At 48.5% G+C, this 22154-nt stretch overlaps 1 protein-coding gene and 1 pseudogene across 2 annotated transcripts; one reads left to right on the top strand and one right to left on the bottom strand.

Annotated features, from left to right (window-relative positions):
* Positions 1-668: 668 nt before the first annotated feature.
* IBA57 (iron-sulfur cluster assembly factor IBA57) lies at positions 669-13650 on the top strand. Of its 2 annotated transcripts, XM_060008188.1 has the most exons (4): positions 670-786; positions 913-1009; positions 10906-11249; positions 11687-13650. In XM_060008188.1, the coding sequence occupies exons 3-4, from the start codon at positions 11150-11152 to the stop codon at positions 12076-12078; spliced, it is 492 nt and encodes a 163-aa protein (XP_059864171.1). In that variant the 5' UTR covers positions 670-786; positions 913-1009; positions 10906-11149; the 3' UTR covers positions 12079-13650. The 2 variants fall into 2 exon arrangements, with proteins under 2 accessions (XP_059864170.1, XP_059864171.1); XM_060008187.1 differs by having other exon boundaries at positions 669-1009.
* Positions 13651-16043: 2393 nt separating this feature from the next.
* Positions 16044-22154, bottom strand: part of LOC132422347 (E3 ubiquitin-protein ligase rififylin pseudogene) — a 44218-nt pseudogene continuing 38107 nt past the window's right edge.

Here is a 22154-nt window from a genome sequence, read left to right as displayed (position 1 = left end):
AAAAGGACAAATACTGCATGACTCCACTTCTATGAGTTTCCCAGAGGAGTCAGGTTCATAGAGACAGAGTGGAATGGGGTTCCCAGGGACGGGGAAGGTAGATAGGGATCTGCGTTTGATGGGGATGGAGTTTCCGTATGGGAAGGTGAGAAAGTTCTGGATGATGGGGATGGCTGCAAAAGAGTGTGAACGCGCTTAATGTCCCTGAAATGTGCACCTAAAAATGGTTAAGATGGTAAAGTTTAGGTTATGAGCGGCTCACCACTGTAAAGCAAGCAGAAACTTCTCTGAGGCTCGAGGAGGAGGTCAACTGCAGGAGCAGAAGCCACCTCAGGGTAGGTGGGCGGGGGACTGACAGCCCGAGGCCTCGCCCCCGCGCAAGGTCCGCCCACCCTCACCCTTGCCACTCACGCGAGCAGCGCTCGCCCGCCTCCAGGGATTGCTGTGGTACTAGCCCGCGCATGCTCGCGCACACTCCGCCTCCACGCACGCTTCGCCCGCCCGCCGTCAGGGGCTGTTTTGGGGCCCGCCTGCACCGCCTCCACCCACCCCCCCACCTCCGCCCCGCGCACGCTCCGCCCGCCCGCCTCCAAGGTGTTGTGGCGCGCGCCCGCCCGCTCGCGCCGCCGCCCGCGCCGCCCCTTCCCGCCGCCTCACTCCGCCCCAAGATGGCGGCCGCAGCGCTGCTACGGGGTGCAGCTCCAGGGCGCGGCGGCCGGGCCTGGAGCTGGCGGCTGCGCGCTGCCCCGAGGCGTCGCCTGGGCCACAACTCCTGCTGTCAGCGTGGTGAGTCCGCGGGCAGCGCGGCGTGGGCCTGCTTCCTACTGGACGAGCGCGCCCTGGTGCGCGTGCGTGGGCCGGACTCTGCGCCCTTTCTCCTGGGTCTGCTGACCAATGAGCTGCCGCTTCCAGGTCCTGCGGCCGGCGAGGCTTCAACTTCGGCGCGTTCGGGCTACGCCCACTTTCTCAACGTCCAGGGACGCACCCTCTATGACGTCATTCTCTACGGGTGAGAGCGGGTTGGGGCACAGGCTCCGGGGGACCGGGGTAGGGGAGGGGGTATCACCCAGGGGAAGGGCACCCAGGAGCGGGCATGAGAAGGCTTGGAGCATGGGCTTCCATGGAGAGCTCTCAGGGGAGGGGTAGGCACCGGGGAGGGGCGGACAGGGGGCGGAACTAAGGAGACCCAGAGGCAGGGCACCTAGGGGAGGGCTACCAATGTCCCAGGACGGACATCCAGGAGAGGACATGCAGGACAGGGCATCCAGGGGAAGGGACACCTGGGAACCTGTGCATGGGGGGGCCGAGGTGGGTCTCCAGGGGAGGACACCTGAGGATGGGAGGCGCGCCCAGGGTAGGGAACTTGGGGACCCGCACACAGGGTGGGCTGGGGATGGGCACCTGGGGGAGGGCACCGGGGCAGGGCAGCCATAGGTGAGCTGGAGCCTGCACCCAGGGATGGGCCAGTGACACTCACCAATGGGAGGGCCTGGGCGTCCCTGCGCCTGGCCTCTGATCCTGCTCAGACCCACTGCACGGAGAAGGGGTCGTGGCACCTGCAGCCACACTGCAGGGAGCAGTCTCTGCGCGACTGGCTTGTGCTACTACTTCCTGAGTTCTCCAGTGTACACACATTTCTGTCCAAAGTCTCTCCGTATTCAGTGATTATTAGCGTTTGGTGTTTTACATCAGTCAGTGCTGATTTTATCATGACTTTCTGTGATGGTCACCAGGACAAGTCAAGTCAGTGGCCTTTAGAGCTATAGAGCTTTTGGTTTTCACTTGCTTAGCTTTCTCAGACTTTCTCAGAGGTTCTTCTAGAACCTCTCATGCAGTTGCAGGTCGTTGCTCTGCCTGAAACTGCCCTGGAAACTCCAGTGTCCCTCTTCTATTGTGGGTTCTTGTCTGCCTCTTCCTCAGTGCCTACCTGCTGGAGGAGTATGTTCTTTAGTGCCTTGTTGAGAGGTAGGATACTTCAGGTGGACCTTTGACTCCTTCAAATGGTTTTACCTGATAGCTTGGCCGGGCATAAAATTCTAGGCTGAAAATCGTCCCTGAAAACATTGAAGCCACAACTGGCATTGCTGTCAAGAAGCCTGGTGCCTTTTTATTTTTAAGCCTTTGTGTGTGACTGCTTTTTCTTTGGACACTCTTCGGGGCTCTTTTTCATCCTGATGTCTTGAAGTGTTACGACGATGTGTTGTATTTTGGGTCTTCTTTCACGTCATGTTGCTGGGCACTTGGTGGGCTGTATGACTCTGGAACAGGACTCAGTAAAGTATGACCCTTGGGCAGATCCAGCTCACTCTCTGTTTTCATAAGTAAAGTTTGGTTGGAATGCTGCATGCCCATTTGTTTGTATACTGTGTGGCTACTTTCATTTTCCAATGGCAAAAGTATAATTAGTAATATAATAATGTGGTAGAGACCGTGTGGCCGCAAACCTAAATTATTTACAGTCTGGTTCTTTACAGAAAAGGTTTGTTGTCATTATCTGTTTTATGTAATTATTACCTTCCCAGTAGTTGCTTTAATCTCTTTTAGAAACTGCGTTCTTTGATTATCTTAAACCCTCTGTGTCAGTAATTTTCAGTTAATCTATCAGTGTTGTAATGATGTTGTTTTGGTCCCCACATTTTCTTCCTTGAGTCTCCAGTCTGCCTTTACATCTTTATGCCTTTGCATTCTTGTTATAATGAATTTTATATCCTCGTAAGTCACTCTACAGTGTAAAATTTTTTTGTTTTAGGGGTTTTTTTCTCTTCATACTTTTCCTCAGGTCTGAAGCGTTTTTGCTTAGCTGCTGGGCCAGCAGTTCTTGTCACCAAGCATGTATGTGGTGGCTCTCTCCACACATTGTGGATGCCCCGATTTGTCCTATAGAGGAGTTTGTTTTTCTCTCTCTTGTTAATTCCTGAGAATGGGGTATCGCAGTGCCACTTGCTGTCTGTGTGCTAAGGGAATTGGGGTGCACTGTGATGACGCCCCATGACCCCAGGTGCTCTTCTGAGATTCCAACTCAAAGTCCTTTGTGGGGAGTGCTGCCCCGAGGGATGGAGTGGGGTCTTCATTCCATCAGAAAGAGACAGCCTGAGTTAGTGGCCCCACTTCTCCTGAGCAGTTAGAGGAGAGAAGATATGAGAACACTCCCTCAGATGGCTGCTCTTGGGCCTGGGGGCTTGGTAAACAATGTCCAGATTTTGCTCTCCCAGTTCTGCTCAGGGGCATGGGGTGCCAAGCCTGCTGGCCTTCCACCCCGTCGCTATGCCTTTGTTCTGGTCTGATGCCTGCTGTTAGTTCATGGGATGTGGTCCTTCCCCTCCTGGTTGCTCTTGGCCCTTTACCTACATCTGATCTCACTGAGGTCTGCTTTCTGGGGAGAGGGACACACTGGCAACTGGCTGTCCCGCCTGGGAGCCTGGGACCTTCCTGTTTTCTTTGTGCTTGCTCTCTGCCTGGTGTTTTCTCTGCACCGTCTCTCTGGAATTTTTCTTTTTTTTTTCTGGCCAACTGCGCAGCTTGCGGGACTTCAGTTCCCAGACCGGGGATCGAACTCAGGCCACGGCAGTGAAAGCCTGGAATCCTAACCACTAGACCACCAGGGAACTCCCTGGAATTTTTCATTTAAACTGTCATGCTTCTAGTTTCCCATCCTTGAGTTGTTCCTTCCTCAGTGCACCCTGGTCCGGATGTAGAAGCATCTCTCAGACAAAGCTTTAGCTTTTTGTTTTTGTCTTTTTTAAATAGATCTTTATTGGAGTACAGTTGCTTCACAATACTGTGTTAGTTTATGTTGTACAACAAAGTGAATCAGCCATATGCATACATATGTCCCCATATCCCCTCCCTCTTGAGTGTCCCTCCCACCCTCCCTATCCCACCCCTCTAGGTCATTGCAAAGCACCGAGCTGATCTCCCTGTGCTGTGCTGCTGCTTCCCTCTAGCTAACTATTTTACATTCGGTAGTGTATATATGTCGATGCTACTCTACTTCGCCCCAGCTTCCCCCTCCCCGCTCCGTGTTCTCAAGTCCATTCTCTATGTCTGTGTCTTTATTCCTGCCCTGCCACTAGGTTCATCAGTTCCATTTTCTTTGATTCCATATATATGTGTTAGCATACGGTATTTTTCTGTTTCTGACTTCACTCTGTATGACAGACTCTAGGTCCATCCACCTCACTACAGATAACTCAATTTCGTTTCTTTTTATGGCTGAGTAATATTCCATTGTATGTATGTGCCACATCTTCTTTATCCGTTCATCTGTCAGTGAACATTTAGGTTGTTTCCATGTCCTGGCTATTGTAAGTAGTGCTGCAATGAACATTGTGGTATATGTCTCTTTTTGAATTATGGTTTTCTCAGGGTATATGCCCAGTAGTGGGATTGCTGGGTCAAACGGTAGTTCTATTTTTAGTTTTTTACAGAACCTCCAACCATTCTCCATAGCAGTTGTATCAATTTACATTCCTACCAACAAGCTTTTTGTTTTTAGAGTAGACTTTATAGGGAGTTCCCTGTTGGCCTAGTGGTTAGGATTCTAAACTTTCACTGACGTGGCCTGGGTTCAATCTCTAGTCAGGGAACTGAGATCCTGCAAGCCATGTGGTGTGGCCAAAAAAATAAAGAAAAAAGAAAAGATAGACTTTTTAGACGAATTTTAGGTTCATAGCAAAATTTAGGGGAATGTACAGAGACTTCTTATATACTCTCTGCCCCCACGCATGCATAGTCTCCCCCGTTATCAACCTCTTCCTCCAAAGTAGTATGTTATTTACAATTGACGAGCCTGCATTAACACCAAAATTACTCAGAGTCCTTAATTCACATTAGGGTTCACTGCTGGTGCTGGACAAATTGGACAAATGTATAATAATGTGTATGTACTATTATAATATATATGGTAGTTTCACTACCCCTAAATATCCTCTGTGCTCTACCTATTCAACCCTCCCTTCCTCCTAACTCCTCACAAAGGATCTTTTTGGATCTGGAACTGTCTCCATAGTTTCACTTTTTCCAGAACGTCACGTAGTTGGAATCATAGAGTATGCAGCCTTTTCAGATTGACTTCTTTCACTTAATAATATACATTTGTGTCCTCCATGTCTTTTCAGGGCTTGATAGCTCATTTTAGTGTTGAATAATAGTCCATTGTTTGGATGTACCCATCTACTGAAGGACTTCAGCAGTTGCTTCCATATTGTTGCAATTATGAATAAAGGTGCTATAAACATCTGTGTACAGGTCTCTGTGTGGCGGTTAGTTTTCATCTCCTTTTAGGTAAATACCAGGGAGTGTGATTGCTGGATTGTAAGGTAAGAATATGTGTAGTTTTGTAGGAAACCACCAAAATATCTTCCAAAGTAGCTGTACGATTTTGCATTCCCACCAGCAATGAATGAAGACTTTCCGTTGCTCCATAACCTCACCAGCATTTGGTGGTGTCAGTGTTCTGGATTTTGATCATTCTAATAGGTGTGTAATGGTAGCTTGTTGTTTTTTTAATTTGCTTTTCCCCGATGACATACGACGTGGAGCATCGTTTCATACGCTGTTTGCCACCTATCTTTGGGGAGGTGTTTGTTGAGGTCTTTGGCCCATTTTTAATCAGGTTGTTTCCTTATTTGAGTTGTAAGTGCTTTTGTATATTTTGAGTGACAGTCCTTTGTCAGATGTGACTTTTCAAACCTTTTCTCCCAGTCTGTGGCTTGACTCCTCACCCTCTCAGCTGAGGCTTTGTGGTTTTTTTTTTTTTTTTTTTTTTTTTTGCGATACGCAGGCCTCTCACTGTTGTGGCTTCTCCCGTTGCAGAGCACAGGTTCCGGACGCGCAGGCTTGGCGGCCATGGCTCACGGGCCCAGCCGCTCCGCGGCATGTGGGGTCTTCCCGGACCGGGGCACGAACCCGTGTCCCCTGCATCGGCAGGCGGACTCTCAACCACTGCGCCACCAGGGAAGCCCGAGGCTTTGTGTTTTGAAAGTCTTTCCTCATTCTGACCATGTGTTTGTTTCCTGGGCCTCTGTCTTCATGATGGAGGCCTTAAGTGCTGGCTGCAGAGGAGATGCTCCAGGTTCTGGTCCTGGGCTGCTCTGGCTTTTGTGGGACACACTGAAGTCTCTGTCTACGGGTTTCTGGGGGGTGTCTCTGGGGGCCATCCCACCGGGGTTGCCTGGTGAGGATTCGGATGGTCCACTGCTCCCTTGTTTCTCTCCATGCCTGGTTCCCCTTGTGCTCGTCTCAGCTGGCTCCATGCTGAGTCTGGTCTCGGCAGGTTCCTGGTATGTGTGTACCCAGCAGAGGGAAGGTGGGCAGTGGGGCTAGTGCATCTCTGCCCAGGACCTCATGGTTCCTATGGCAACCCCACTGAGCCTCCATTTAACCCACATCTCTTCTGCCCTCCTGCTGTGGCCATGCTCTGTGGGCCCCTGGATTGTCCGCTTCCTGCCTTGTGGGGAGCGTGTAGGGCTCCATATACTCAGTCCCCCATGGGCACGCTGTAGGCTGTTCCCTTAGGCGACTTGGAGTATGCCAGCCTGACAGGGTCCTCCGTGTACAGTCCTGCAGCAGTCCAAGGCCCCTGGTGAGTGCCGCCACTCCTTGACAGGCATTTGGGTCTGGTCTCTGTGCACCTGTGTGTCCCTTACCTGCTAGCCCCCTTGGGCCCCATGCCTGCCCATGCCTCATGACCTGGTACCTGCAGTGCCCCTGAGGGGATCTGTTTATGTGTGAAGACCCTGGCCCTGGGCAGAGCTGGGTCCAGGGCTGTACTCGAGGCGTGAGGTCTCTGTGTTTATGGGGGTGGTGGGTACCGGGGTGTCAGGTACTGTGCAGGGCATTGGGCTGCTGGAGGAGGGCACTCTGGGCGTTCTGGATGAGGAGTTAGGTGGGCTTGACCCTCCCTTTTTGGGTTTTCACACAGCCTGCGTCCTGGGCAGGAGGGTGGGTGAGGATGGACACCTGGGATTGCACTGCCACCACATGCCATATCCAGGTCCTGCCCGCCAGGCCGTCTGGGGAGGCTGCAGGTGCCCCTCGACCTTCCTTTTCCTGCTGCTGCGGTTGTGCCGCTAGGAGGGGCTTCCAGGCTTAGCAAATAAAATTGTGGGTTGCCCAGCTAAATTTCAAACAGACATGGGTGACTTTTTAGGAGGTGACCTGTGCAGTGTTTGGGAAATACATATACTAAAGACATTACACTGTTTTCTGAAGTTGAAATTTGACTGGACATCCTGTGTTTTATCTGGCGGCTCTACTCAGGGGCACTTGGTGATGTCTGGGGATATTTGTGGTTGTCATTCAGGCGTGGATGCTCCTTGCATCTAGTGGCCTGGGCCCAGGGGTGCTCTCAGCGCTCAGCAGTGCCCAGGATGGCCCCACAGAGAGTGCTCCAGCCCACACATTGGCCATGCCAGCCAAGAAAGCTGCCCTGAGCATAGGCTCACCCTACTTCACCCCTTCTTCTGACCTGTCCCCTGTTACTCAACTGCAGCAGGGGCAGCAGACAGTCTGATTTGGAGTGGTGGGGAGCAGGGGTGCATTGCAGCTTTGTTGATCCTCAGGGGCTGAATGGCACATGGCCATTTGCACAGGTAGCTCAGAAAGTGTCTGAGCCCAGAACCTGGCCCTGCCCCACCCAATTTGTCTTGAACCCCGTGGAACATCGGCCCCATGAGTGAGATGGGGGCATCAGCCTGGGGCCTGTCTACCCCGGCATCCTGGTGGTCCCTTCACCAGCCCTTCTCAGGGCCCTCCCCATGCTGGGCCTCCTCCCTCCTTGGGTATGGCTTTACCCTCATTTCTCCCTCTTCCCTCCAAGGTTTACTCTCCCCTACAACCTCACATTCTGTCCACCCATGCCCAATTCCTCCCCTTGCCAGTATTTCATACTGTTTCTGTCTGCTTCCTTTATCGGAGATTAAAAAAATAAAAATGTATGTAAATTGATACAGCCACTGTGGAGAACAGTATGGAGGTTCCTTAAAAAAATACAAATAGAACTACCATATGACCCAGCAATCCCACTACTGGGCATATACCCCGAGAAAACCATAATTCAAAAAGAGTCATGTACCAAAATGTTCACTGCAGCTCTATTTACAATAGCCCGGAGATGGAAACAACGTAAGTGTCCATCATTGGATGAATGGATAAAGAAGATGTGGCACATATATACAATGGAATATTACTCAGCCATAAAAAGAAACGAAATTGAGCTATTTGTAATGAGGTGGATAGACCTAGAGTCTGTCATACAGAGTGAAGTAAGTCCGAAAGACAAATACTGTATGCTAACACATATATATGGAATTTAAGAAAAAAATGTCATGAAGAACCTAGGGGTAAGACAGGAATAAAGACACAGACCTACTAGAGAATGGACTTGAGGATATGGGGAGGCGGAAGGGTAAGCTGTGACAGAGCGAGAGAGTGGCATGGACATATATACACTACCAAACGTAAGGTAGATAGCTAGTGGGAAGCAGCTGCATAGCACAGGGAGATCAGCTCGGTGCTTTGTGACCGCCTGGAGGGGTGGGATAGGGAGGGTGGGAGGGAGGGAGACGCAAGAGGGAAGAGATATGGGAACATATGTATATGTATAACTGATTCACTTTGTTATAAAGCAGAAACTCACACACCGTTGTAAAGCAATTATACTCCAATAAAGATGTAAAAAAAAAAATAAATAAATAAAAAATAAAAATGTACCTGCACATGGTTAAAAAACCTAATAACATTAAAAGGCTTTTGATGAAAATTGACCGACTGCTGTCTTCCTTCTCACCGGCATGGACCAGTCTTCTCCAGAGGCAGCTCCTTTTTCTTCTTTCTTTTTAACTTTTTATTTCGAAATAATTATAGATTTACAGTAAGCCACAAAAAAATGAACAGGGATGTCCCATATACCCTTCACCCAGTTCCTGCAGTAGCATCATCTTGCCTCCTATAGTCCAGGGTCACAATTGGGACGGACATGGGCCAGCCACAGGGCACCCTCAGGTTCTCCCAGATTTCCACATGCTCTCATGCATGCAACTCTGATTTGATCACACATGTAGACCTGTGTAACCTCGATCAAGACAGAGCTGCTCCATTACCATCAAGCTCCCTTCCGCCCTCTGTGGGCATACTGCCCTTCTCATCCCCTTATCCCCGAGCATAAAGATGCTCGCTCTCCATGTTTATGATCATGTCATTTCAGGAATATCGTACAAACAGAGTCTTCTGAGATTGGATTTCACTCACCTTCATGCCCTTTGGCTTCATCAGTAGTCTTCCTTTTCCCTGCTGAGTAGTATTCCATTGAGGGAATGGACCACAGTTTGTTTAACCATTCACCAACTGAAGAATATTTTGGTTTCGTTTCTTGGCTGTTAAGAATAAAACTGCCTCTAACGTTCATGCACAGGTTTTATGTGAACACCTGGGGCGTTTTCTGGGATAAATACCCAGGAGTACAATGGCTGGGTTGTGTGGTAGCTGCATGTTTAGTTTTATAAAGGACTGCAAACCATTTTCCAGAATGTCTGTTCCATTTACGTTGCCACCAGCAAGGCTGAATGATCCAGCTTCTCTGCATCCTCACTGCCTTGGATGTTCTTATTTCTGATAGTTGTGCCGTGGTATCTCATCGTGGTTTTAATTTGCCTTTGTTTCATGATAAGTGACTTTGAACTTCTTTCCTTGTGGTTATCTGAGGCAGCGCCTTTGAACTCTTCTGTTTTTCTCTGTCATTTTAATTCCATCCGTAAATGATCCTTTTTCTGCCCCTCAGCTGATCTCATTTTTGACCTTTGAGGACTGTTTGGAAGGTGAGGTGCTAACCTGACTTGCTGCTACAGCCTGCTGTGTTCCACATGGTTGTCCCTGTCCTTATTGGACCCGTGGCTGATAGTTATATGCATGGACATGACAGGGTTTGTGCTGTAAGGTGAACCCACCAAGCAAGCCTCTGTAGCTCTTTCCTCGGGGTGGGGGTGGGGGTGACTGGCTGCTCCAGGGCAGCAGTTAACCCTTTCCTGCCTGGGGAGGGGGTTGGGGGCACAGCTGATGGGTTCTGGAGGAGGGGTCTGGGGTACCAGCTGATGACCTTTCTGTCTTACACGTGCTCCTGGAAGGTCTTACCCGCTTCTGTGTCTCAGCTCCCACCCAGCTGTGGGTCCTTGCTCAAGCCACATCTATAACCAGGACTCCAGCCATGTACTCTGGGTCCTGGATGTCTCCACTTAGGGCCCCTCCACCATGTCTGATGGTGCACTGGTCTCTCCTCTGTGCTCATCTGTCTGTAAGGGCCCCATCATCCATCCGTCAATGACAACAGGATCTGGGGTCATTCCGGTGGATGTGGGCTGCCTGAAGTGAGGGTTAGGATGGTTCTGGAGCCCTGATCAGGTTGCGGAGCTCCCTTAGGGGAGGTGGGCGGTGGGCATGGGTAGGGTGTGGCTTCACCACACATCTCACCTGTGTCAGCTGTCTGCTGTCCTCCCAGCTCTTCCTGCCTGCCCACATCCCTCCTGAAATCCATTGTGTGCCCTGCCTTAGGACCCTTGGCTTCTCAGTGGCTTCTCAGGGCTGGAGGAGACAAATCCTGGACTTCAGTGTGGCCGTCTGTGCCTTTCCGCCTCACCTTGCGCACCAGACACCACTGTGGTCCCAGGGCCCTGCTTCCCACCTGTTGGGCCAAGCCCTCTCCTCCACCTGCTAGACTGTTTCCTGGGGTTTCCTCCCTGGGCAGGGAGGGGTGGTGCCATGAGGTCTCCAGCACATGGCTGTGCTGTGCAGCTTTAATAGGTGGTCCAAGGTGCACTTGGGAGGCACAGCCACGTACGGCCGCGGCCTGACTCCATGCACTTTCCACGGTGTGCCGTGCCCGCCCCCATGCACCCTTTCCTCTCCCCGCAGGCTCCCTGAGGGCTCCCACGAGCAGCCCACTTTCCTCCTGGAGTGTGACAGCTCAGTGCTGGATGCGCTGCAGAGGCACCTGGTGCTGCACAAGATCCGGCGGAAGGTCACCGTGGAGCCATGCCCCGAGCTGCGGGTGTGGGCCGTGCTGCCCTGTGCCCCTGAGGAGGCCGGCAGGGCTGTGCTGCTTCAGGAGAAGGCCAAGTGCACCACCATCCTCACCCGTGATCCCCGGACTGCTCGCATGGGCTGGCGGCTGCTCTCCCAGGATGAGGGCTCAGCGCTGGTGCTCGGGGGCCGTCTTGGGGACCTCCAGGATTATCACCGACACCGGTACCAGCAAGGTATGGACATGGGGTTGGACCTGGGGAAGGGTCGGGGGTAGAGGAGTGGTGCTGGATGGGGGCGGGGGAAGGACAGGGTGGGATGGGAAGGGACCGGAGGGGTGTGACACAGAGCCCTGGGGAAACTGTGTGGTGAGCCCAGGCACTGGGAGGAGCCAGGGGAGAGAGCAGAGATCCGGGGTCAGGGGTAGGGTTGACTTCATTAGTGGGTGGTATTGAGGGCCAGACCAAGGTGCTCACCCAGGGACCAGAGCGGGGGGCTGGAGTAGGGCCCTGGAGGATGGGGAGGGACAAGAAGGGGTTCTAGGAGGGACCCAGAGGATTGTGGCGGGTCAGATGGTGGGACTCCTACAGGTCAGTACCCCCGGCCACTCTTGATTGAGCCCCCAGCTCTGGAGGACACCTTAGTCTCACCAAGCCTCTCCCTACCTCTACAGGCGTTCCCGAGGGGGTCCATGACCTGCCCCCAGGAGTAGCCCTACCGCTGGAGTCTAACCTGGCCTTCATGAATGGCGTCAGCTTCACCAAAGGCTGCTACATTGGCCAGGAGCTGACGGCTCGCACCCACCACATGGGTGTCATCCGAAAGCGCCTCTTCCCAGTACAGCTCTCAGGCCCCCTCCCTGTGGGCAGCATTGCCCCTGGCACCTCTGTGCTCACCAAGTCGGGGCAGGCAGCCGGCAAGTACAGGGCAGGCCTGGGGGACGTGGGTCTGGCTCTGTTGCGGTCCGAGAAAATCAAGGATCCTCTCCACATCAGAAGCTCTGAGAGTGGCCTTGTGGCCCTAACTGCATCTGTGCCAGACTGGTGGCCCACATCCACTAAGTAGTCCTGGATGTCCCTGCAGTCCTGTACAAGGCCTCTGTTTATCTGCTGCACCCTGTAGGCCAGCCCCCACTTCCTAGGGTGGCCCAGCTGAAAGAATACCCCCTTGGAGGGTCCCCAAGTATACGTGGGCCTCCCAGAGCTGCAGGCATGGTGGGGCATGCTGCTGCAGCCCAGGTGTTCCCAGCCCATCATGCTTCCTGTGGAGGGTCCTGTGCTGAGGCTGGCTGTCCTCTCGTGGTGGCTTTGTGGCTGGAGCATCAGGAGCCCTCCTGAGGACTGAGGGTGGGTAGAAGTGAGTCCTGCGCCTGCCTCTGTGCTGAGCAGAGGCCCAGCTTCCCCCAGGCCCTGGATGAGATTCCGAACCATATAGATCTAGAGGTAGTTCATCCATCAGCCAAGGGCAGGATGCCTCGGGGCTGTCCGCACCCCTCTGATCCTGCTTGGTCAGGCCTGGAAAGGAGGCTTCTTAGTGTCTGGGGTGGCTGAAGGGGCAAGTGGGCTCTGGGAATGGTCTTACCATGTTGGCTTGGGGGCATGTCTCAGGGTGGGAATCTCTTGGGGCCAGGTGGAGTGGCGGTGTCTGTGAGTGGAGGCACATGCACTGCTCACACCCACCTGAGCCCTCCAAGGTGTATCTCTGTGCTCAGGGGTGCCAGCTGGGGGAGCCCCAATACCATTTTATGCCAGGGTAGCACATCTCCACAGCTTCGGCCCCACAATGGCATTGGCAGCCCCCTCTCCCCACCATAGCCCTCATGAGCTCAGGGGAGGAGTGGCTGCCCTGGGACGACAGTGCCCAGGGTGCAGAGAGGAGTTTCTGCTTGGCTTACTTGCTGCTGTTTTCTGATGTAGTCATGTCTTCACAGTAAGGGGATGACTTACTTCCCCACTTTAAACCACTGACCTCCATTTTCCCACTGCAGTGTGAATCTCGTGGCTACTGGGTGTCCTACCTGATGCCTCAGAGTGGCTATTAAAGTGTGACGCACAACTGCCCCATGTGGAACTCTGGTTTTTTTTTTTCCCCCTTAACTTTATTTATTTATTTATTTAAAATTTTTATTGTAGTATAGTTGATTTGCAATGTTGTGTTAGTTTCTGCTATACAGCAATCAGTTATACATACATCCACCCTTTTTGAGATTCTTTTTCCATCTAGGTCATTACATAGTATTGAGGAGAGCTCCCTGTGCTATACAGTAGGTCCTTATTATCTGTTTTATATATAGTAGTATGTATATGTCAATCCCAATCTCCCAATTTATCTCTCCCCCACCCCTCCCCACTTCCCACCCTGGTAACCATAAGTTTGTTTTCTACATCTGTGACTCTATTTCTGTTTTGTAAATAAGTTCATTTGTACCATTTTTTTTAAGATTCCGCATGTAAGCGATATCATATGATATTTGTCTTTCTCTGTCTGACTTACTTCACTCAGCATGACAATCTGTAGGTCCATCCATGTTGCTGCAAATGATATTATTTTGTTCTTTTTTATGGCTGAGTAATATTCCATTGTATATATGTACATTTTTTTTAAAGCTTTCAACAAATTTTTACAATATATATTGAGCACGAATTCCTGTACAGCTTATTCTTACTAGTTGGGATCCAGCTATTCCAATGTATTATGAACCAGTGAGCTGTCCATGTCTTTTAAAACAAGTCTCAACTGAAATCTCAGAACAATCACAGCAAAAGCCATGGAATAATGGAAGAATTAGATGTTTCCATCATAATTAAGACCAAGGCTCCATGATGGGCAGGAGAGAGCATTCAAGGATAAAAATCAAGTTTTCTACCTAGGTTAGACAGTAACTGAATTGGGATCTTAGAATTCCCAACTTTTATTTGGTGTAGTAATAAGATACAAAAAAGGCAGGGGCACCTTTTTTTCCTAAATGGAAACCTTCACCAAAAGAGGTTAGAAGACTTCAAGGCAAGTTCTTTCTCCAAAATGAGTAAATGACATCAGTTCTAATTCTTACTGAGGTTACAAAACCAACCATCAGAATATTATTAACTCATGTCTAAGAGGGAAATTGGGAGGTAGGGAAAGGTAAGGCCTCAGCAGAGAAAGCAAGTTTTAAGTAGGGAGACAGCCAGCTTCTGCCCTGAAGTTATTGCTAGGTTGTAACTGAGTTGCATATATGTAGACCTGTTTCACAGACGAATTGAGTAGCTGAATCCTTTGTTAATCTGGTAGGCACTGTAAACTGTAGTATTTACTGTCCAGCAGAAAGGTGAAAGATGATGTCTTTCCAGGGAAATCTCTTGATTCCCCCAGTTTCTACAAAGGCTGTAGCCAAGAATCAAATCATCCAGGCCTTGGTATAATGTCAAGGTAGATGATCCAGTGTTCAGCTGACAACCACTTTATAAAATTATTTCACTCCCCCAAAAAGGGATTAGTGGTTGATGAGAGAAAGCATTAAGCATGTCTGTACCAATAAAGAGGTTCCCTTCGAAGTTTCCCACTGCTTTCCAAGGTCATGATTGGTTCTTCTAGTCTGAGAAATCTTGGCTGCAAGGGGTGGGGATGACTGCCAAGGCCTTTAGGTGTTTAAGGGTTTGCATAGCTCATCCAGTGGTAATGGGGGCACATACAGCTTTTCTGATAGTACATAGTATGTATGTTTGTGCTTGGCTAAGCTTCTTCAGCAAACTTAAGCTCTTCTAGTGGCGAAAAGGCCCTAGGAGGGCTCAAAAACATCACCTACTCATTGCATGGCCCTTCCTAAAGGGCTTAGAGAATGCTTCTTCCTGACCCTCTATCAGTAGGCTGAGAAAGGAAATGGGAGTAGCGAGTCCCCACCAACCTGGGGAACTAAGACTTCTAGCTGTCTGCTCAAAGACTGAATCCAGCATCATTCAGTACCTTCTGATACCTCTTAGGTGCTGTGTCTTGCATACTCAGTCGCCAGGAACTTCATAAGAAGTCTGGCTAGAGAAGAGTGAGGCTCTCTGCCTAAGAGTCTGTGCCTTCAGTGAGACCATGTTTAAAACCTCTATGGGAAGGAGGGACCTCATGCTCAGGGGAAAGTGGTTTAAGGCTGTTTGTTGGAGAAGTCAAGCCAAGCAGAAAGCCATTACTTCCACCCAACGCTTTGCTTTTTCTCATAAGCTAAAATTAAGGATGGCACAAAGTCAGGCCCCAAGAAAAGAAGCAGAGATGATCCATGCACCATCTCTTGCACAGAGGCTGGAATTTCCCAGCAGTCTGAAAGCCAGATGCTTTGTTGACTGCCAAGGGCAGGTTAGGAGACTGATAGCTTCCAATCCCAGCACTTAAGGAAGCAACTCTTAATGACTTCAAGTTTTTTTCAGCAGCATTTGTGTTTCATTTCTCACCAGAAATGAGTTTACTGGTCCAAATTCTGTCCTAAGGAGGATCACTACTGGTCTCATAAGCTAACGCCTTTTTGGTCTGAAGAAGCACATGGATTTTAGGTAATGCAGCAACAGACTTTAGCAAAGGTTGGTTAAAGCACAGAAAGCTGGAGGGACCAGAAATGAATCCAGATGTGCTGGGGAAGAAGAGAGCCATTTCTACCAGGACTTCTGGTGGGTGAAACAGAGGCATGCAGCTCAGGGGGATGGGCAGGCTACAGGAAGAAGGGTGAAACTGTTTAGGTTCTCAAAGGAAGGGAGGAAGATATGGTCCAAATTCCAGAAAGTCCTCTCTTCATCAGTTACCATCATCAACCCAAGATCATTGAAACAGGGACTTGCCTGTGTGATCTGTATTAGTTCCCACTGGCCTCGGCCTCTGCCAGACACAAGGTGCACTTCTGAAGCAAGACAGGCATGCCCGGAGGTGACACAGCATCTTTGCTTGCCCTGGTCTTAGGAACACTGCAGATTTTCTTGTTAGCCTGCCCCTCTATAAGCTGGCTAACTGTGGGCCCAGACATCTCGAGCTATGTCACTGTAAAGCACTGAAGAAGCCAGTAGAAGCCCTCAGGATCAGAAGACATGCACGGCTCAGATCACGTACTGCCGGCAGATGGGACACTGGTTCATGCACTTGCCACACTTGGTACAGGTGACCATGTGGCTGCACTCCAGCAGAACACAGTCGATGGGCGAGTCCATGCAGATCCGACACAGGTTCTCCTCCAGGCTGGATGGCACTGCTCCCCTGCTCCCCTGTTTTGGTCTTCAGCACCACACACCAGCTGCTGGAGTCCCTTCTGACCCTTGTACAGCCACCTCACCCTCCATCAGCTCCCACTTCTCACAGCAGCCCTTGTAGTTGATGAAGTTGTGAGCCAGGATCTCTTTGAGATGCCACACAGTTAGACCTTCAACGTCCTCCGGTTGGTCAGGTCAGACAGAGAGGCCCTCCAGCCTCAGCTATCCTCTGAGTCGATGGTCTGCGTCCACCCTCAGTAGGTGCTCTGGCTGTGCTCTCCAGGTAGACGGGTTCCTCTTGGTCCTGAGACACATGGCCATTGGCCTTCCTGGCCACGCTTGTGTGCGCCCCACAGGCCTTGCAGCTTGGTTCTGAGACTGTGGGGGAAGGGAAGGAGCTGTACCCAGGGTTAGAATAAGCCTGCGACCTGGCTTCATGGGGCAGTGAGGCCGCCTCAGGCTGTCCATCCAGGCAGAACGAGTTGCAGCAGGTTGCCCAGATAAAATCGGGGAGGGGAGGAGGGGAGGGGAGGGGAGAGGCCGGATCCTGCCTGTGTACACCGCAGGCAGGGGAGCTGTGGGCTGTGCCCTGGTGGCATCTCGGGGCTGAGGGGCGGTCACGACATCCTCATGGCAGCCCCAGGAGTTTGCTGTACAACATCTTTATCCATTCCTCTGTCAATGGACATTTAGGTTGCTTCCATGTTCTGGCTATGGTAAATAGTGCTGCAGTGAACATTGCGGTGCATGTATCATTTCAAATTATGTTTTTCTCTGGAAAAAATCCCAGGAGTGGGATTACTGGGTCATATGGTAGTTCTATTTTTAGTTTTTTAAGGAACCTCCATAGTGTTCTCCATAGTGCCTGTACCAATTTACATTACATTCCCACCAACAGTGTAGGAGGTTTCCCTTCTCTCCACACCCTCTCCAGCACTTATTGTTTGTAGATTTTTTGATGATGGCCATTCTGACCGGTGTGAGGTGATATCTCATTGTAGTTTTGATTTGCATTTCTTTAATAACTAGCAATGTTGAGCATCTTTTCATGTGCTTTTTGGCCATCTGTATGTCATTCTTGGAGAAATGTCTATTTAGATCTTCCACCCATTTTTTAACTGGGTTGTTTGTGTTTTTATATTGAGCCGCATGGGTTGTTTGTATATTTTGGAAATTGGTCCCTTGTCTGTTGCATCATTTGCAAATATTTTCTCCCATTCTGAGGGTTGTCTTTTCGTTTTGTTTTTGGTTTCTTTTGCTGTGCAAAAGCTTTTAAGTTTAATTAGTATTTAAGTTTAATTGTTTATTTTTGTTTTCATTTTCATTACTGTAAGAGGTGGATCAAAGAAAATCTTGCTGCTATATATGTCAGAGAGTGTTCTGCCTATGTTTTCCTCTAAGAGTTTTATAGTATCTAGCCTTACATTTAGGTCTTTAATCCATTTTGAGTTTATTTTTGTGTGTGGTGTTAGGGAGTGTTCTAATTTCATTCTCTTACATGTAGCTGTCCAGTTTTCCCAGCACCATGAACAAAAGAGACTTCCTTTTCTCCATTGTATATTCTTGCCTCCTTTGCCATAGATTAGGTGACCATAGGTGCGTGGGTTTATCTCTGTACTTTCTATCCTGTTCCTGTACTTCTGTTTTTGTGCCAGTACTCTACTTTTTGTTTGTTTTTTGTTTTGTGTTTGTTTTTGGCTGTGCCAGGTGGCATGTGGGATCTTAGTTTCCCAACCAGGGATTGAACCGGTGCCCCCTTGCAGTGGAAGTGCAGAGTCCTAACCGCTGGACTGCCAGGGAATTCCCAGTACCATACTGTTTTGATTACTGTAGCTTTGTGTATAGTCTGATGTCAGGGAGCATGATTCCTCCAGCTCTGTTTTTCTTTCTCAAGATTGCTTTGGCTATTTGGGGTCTTTTGTGTTTCCATACAAATTTTAAACGTTTTGGTTATAATTCTGTGAAAAATGCCATTGGTAGTTTGATAGGGATTGCATTGAATCTGTAGATTGCTTTGGGTAGTGTATTCATTTTGACAATATTGATTCTTCCAATCCAAGGACATGGTATATCTCTCTATCTGTTTATGTCATCTTTGACTTCTTTCATCAGTGTCTTGTAGTTTTCTGAGTACAGATCTTTTGCCTCCTTAGATAGGTTTATTCCTAGGTATTTTATTCTTTTTGATGTGATGGTAAATGGGATTGTTTCCTTAATTTCTTTTTCTGATCTTTCATTGTTAGTGTATAGGAATGCAAGTGATTTCTGTGTATTAATTTTGTATCCTGCAACTTTACCAAATTCATTGATGAGCTCTAGTAGTTTTCTGGTAGCGTCTTTAGGATTTTCTATGTATAGTACCATCTGATCTGCAAAGAGTGACAGTTTTACTTCTTTCTTTCCAATTAGGATTCCTTTTATTTCTTCTTCTTCTCTGATTTCCATGGCTAGGACTTCCAAAATTATGTTGAATAAAAGTGGCAAGAGTGGACATCCTTGTCTTGTTCCTGATCTTAGAGGGAATGCTTTCAGCTTTTCACCATTGAGAATGATGTTTGCTGTGGGTTTGTCATATACGGCCTTTATTACGTTGAGGTAGGTTCCCTCCATGCCCACTTTCTCGAGAGTTTTTTTTTAAATATTTATTTATTTATTTTAGTTGTGCTGGGTCTTAGTTGCAGCATGAAGCCTTTTTAGTTGCGACATTCAGACTCTTAGTTTTGTCATGCATGCGGGACCTAGTTCCCTGACCAGGGATCAAACCTGGGCCCCCTGCATTGGGAATGCAGATTCTTACCCACTGGACCACCAGGGAAGTCCCATCTGGAGAGTTTTTATTATAAATGGGTGTTGAATTTTGTCAAAAGCTTTTTTTCTGCATCTATTGAGATTATCATGTGGTTTTTATTCTTCAGTTTGTTGATGTGGTGTATCACATTGATTGGTTTGCATATGAATGAAGAATCCTTGCAACCCTGTGATAAATCCCACTTGATCATGGTGTATGATCCTTTTAATGTGTTGTTGGATTTGGTTTGCTAGTATTTTATTGAGGATTTTTGCATCTATGTTCATCAGTGATATCGGCCTGTAATTTTCTTTTATTGTGGTATCTGTCTGGTTTTGGTATCAGGGTGATGGTGGCCTTGTAGAATGAGCTTGGGAGTGTTCCTTTCTCTGCAGTTTTTTGGAAGAGTTTCAGAAGGATAGGTGTTAACTCTCCTCTAAATGTTTGATAGAATTCACCTGTGAAGCCATCAGGTCCTGGACTTTTGGTTGTTTGGAGTTTTTTATCACATTTTCAATTTAGTACTTGTGATTGGTTCATATTTTTTCCTGGTTCACTTTTGGGAGATTGTACCTTTCTGAGAATTTGTCCATTTCTTCCAGGTTTTCTATTCTATTGGTGTACAGTTGCAAGTCTCTTTTGATCCTTTATATTTCTGCGGTGTCCATTGTAACTTCTCCATTTTCATTTGTAACGCTATGGATTTGAGTCCTCTCCCTTTTTTTCTTGTTGACTCTGGCTAAAGGTTTATCTATTTTGTTTATCTTCTCAAAGAACCAGCTTTTAGTTTCATTGATCTTTGCTATTGTTTTCTTTGTCTCTGTATCATTTATTTCTGCTCTGATCTTTATGATTTTTTTCCTTCTACTAACTCTGGGTTTTGTTTGTTCTTCTTTCTCTAGTTGCTTTAGGTGTAAGGTTAGGTTTTTTATTTTCTTGTTTCCTGAGGTAAGATTGTATTCCTATAAACTTCCCTCTTAGGACTGCTTTTGCTGCATCCCATAGGTTTTGGATCACTGTGTTTTTATTTTGAGTGGAAGGTGCTGGGTCTTGGTTTTGGGTAAACTAGATACATTGAGATGCTTTCCCTGTGCACACCGGATAAAAGACTTTAGCAGAATTTCTCAGTTTGCTGGACTGACAAGAAGGGAAGAGGCCTCAGAGGCCTGGACCAGTGATGGAGCTCCGAGTCCAGAGGAGATTGGCCCCTGGTGACTCTGAGCTGTGGTCTGCAGACCCAGGGCAAAAGGCAGACAGGCCTGTCCCTGTGAGGCATGTGAGCAGTTCCCACAGAACTGGGATGGGATGACTGAGTGACAAAGGAGCCATCCTGGTGTTGGGGCAGCAGCAGTATCCCCTCCAAGAACCTGCAGCCAGATGCAGCCAGGAGTCACTCCAGGAGGAGGTGGGGACAGTGGAGCTGGGGGGTGGGGAGCTGCTGGGAGCCTGAGGGGAAGATGGGGCACAGAGACGGACTGGGAAATTGAAGGTGACTGAGACATGGGGGGCTCTGAGGGCTTGGCCAGCCCAGTGAGGCAAGGTTCCCCTCAGGGAAGGAAACAACCAGGCAGTTCTGACCCCTTCCCATTCCCCCAAACTGAGAGCAGGTGGTCCGGCTGGATGGGCAGCACCATTCTGAGGTTCAGTCTCCTGGAGTGAACAACATTAAAAAGGCAGGACATCCACTGGACCAGAACGGAGTAGGTGCTCATGACATATAAATAAAGGACACAGGGGCCCATGTACTGATGGTGCTGCCAGTATCTGTGCTGTGAATTAAAAAACGCTCAGGGTGGGACTTCCCTGGTGGTCCAGTGGGTAGGACTCCACACTCCCAATGCAGGAGGCCCAGGTTCAATCCCTGTTCGGGGAACTAGATCCTGCGTGCGTGCCACAACTAAGAGTTTGCATGCCTCAATGAAGATCCCACGTGCCGCAACTGAGACCCGGTGAAGCCAAAAAAAAAAAAAATCTTTAAAAGAATATAGTATATTAAAAAACTGCTCAGGGCTTCTCACTGTGGATGCCCAGAGTTGGGAGCCAAGTGTCTTCTCTGGGTAGTGGTATTTATGGAACATCAGTCCCTTGGCCTGAGCGTGAGCCGCTGTGCCGACATGTGACCTTATGTGGGAGCCATAAAGTAAATGAGAAAGGAGGTGTTTTATGTGTGGGCAGCTTCCGACTGAAATGCTGCTTGGAGATCATGTGTCCTGTAAATGTCTTCAGGCTTCTCCAGGTAACTGTGACCTTAAAATATTTGGTTCAGATCCAAAGAAATGCACATTCCATGTTTTACCTCAGTGCTTTTAAAAGGAGACTGCCATATGACAGAAGTACTACTTTTCTTGGACAACCAAGTCAGTTTTCACAGAAACGCTGGAGCTTGCAGGAAGCTCTGACTTTCAGGAGCTCTAAAGCCAGCCTTCTTGTGCACATTACCCAGAGGGGGATCAGTCAGTGTTTAATCTTTACATTTGCTTCCAATTTCATAAACACTGATCACTGGGAGAACTGGTGCAGATACTAGGGAAGGTTTTTGCTGATTTTCCTATTTGCTTTAGTTTGTTTTGTAGAAAGTATGTCATAGTTAAAAAAAAAAAATGGTAGCACCGGGTGGTAGTATTTCTAGAAGCCTGGCAAATGCAAGTGTAAACCTTTCTTTACAAACCCTTATCCAACTCAAGTTTTACAGAGAATAAGTTCTAAGGAATATACCTTTGTTGTTAAAAACCCCCAAAACCCAGAAACACTAATTTAACCCCAAAAGAAACATGAGTCAGCAGAAAAATCATAGAATCAAATCTACAAATTTTCAGATATTGGGAGTAACAAGGCATATAAAATAAGTGTATTTAGTATATTTAAAGAAATAAAGTAAGGCATTTAAATAATAGTAAGAAGCAAGAGACTATAAAGACGATTAAGCAGGTCATAAACAGATCAAAGAGAACTTGTAGAAATAAAAATATATTCTTTTAAAAAAATCCATGGGTGTATTTTCTGAAGAATTGGGAAATATGATAAAAAGTAAGAGATGGGAGAAGGGAGAGAAGATTTAGTATAATAACATAGTTATCTAAGTGGAATTACAGAAGGAGAGAAAAGAACATGGGGCAGAGGAAAGAAATAATGCCTGAGAATTTTCCAGAATTGGA

Source organism: Delphinus delphis, chromosome 3 (genome assembly GCF_949987515.2).
Source record: "Delphinus delphis chromosome 3, mDelDel1.2, whole genome shotgun sequence".
NCBI classification, from domain to species: Eukaryota; Metazoa; Chordata; class Mammalia; order Artiodactyla; family Delphinidae; genus Delphinus; species Delphinus delphis.
This window is presented reverse-complemented; position numbering and strand designations above follow the sequence as displayed.

Coding starts and splice junctions, on each gene's coding strand:
- IBA57 (XM_060008187.1), top strand. CDS start 669: ATGGCGGCCGCAGCGCTGCTACGGGGTGCAGCTCCAGGGCGCGGCGGC. Junction 1,010..10,905: donor TATGACGTCATTCTCTACGG/GTGAGAGCGGGT, acceptor CTCTCCCCGCAG/GCTCCCTGAGGGCTCCCACG. Junction 11,250..11,686: donor CCGACACCGGTACCAGCAAG/GTATGGACATGG, acceptor CTACCTCTACAG/GCGTTCCCGAGGGGGTCCAT.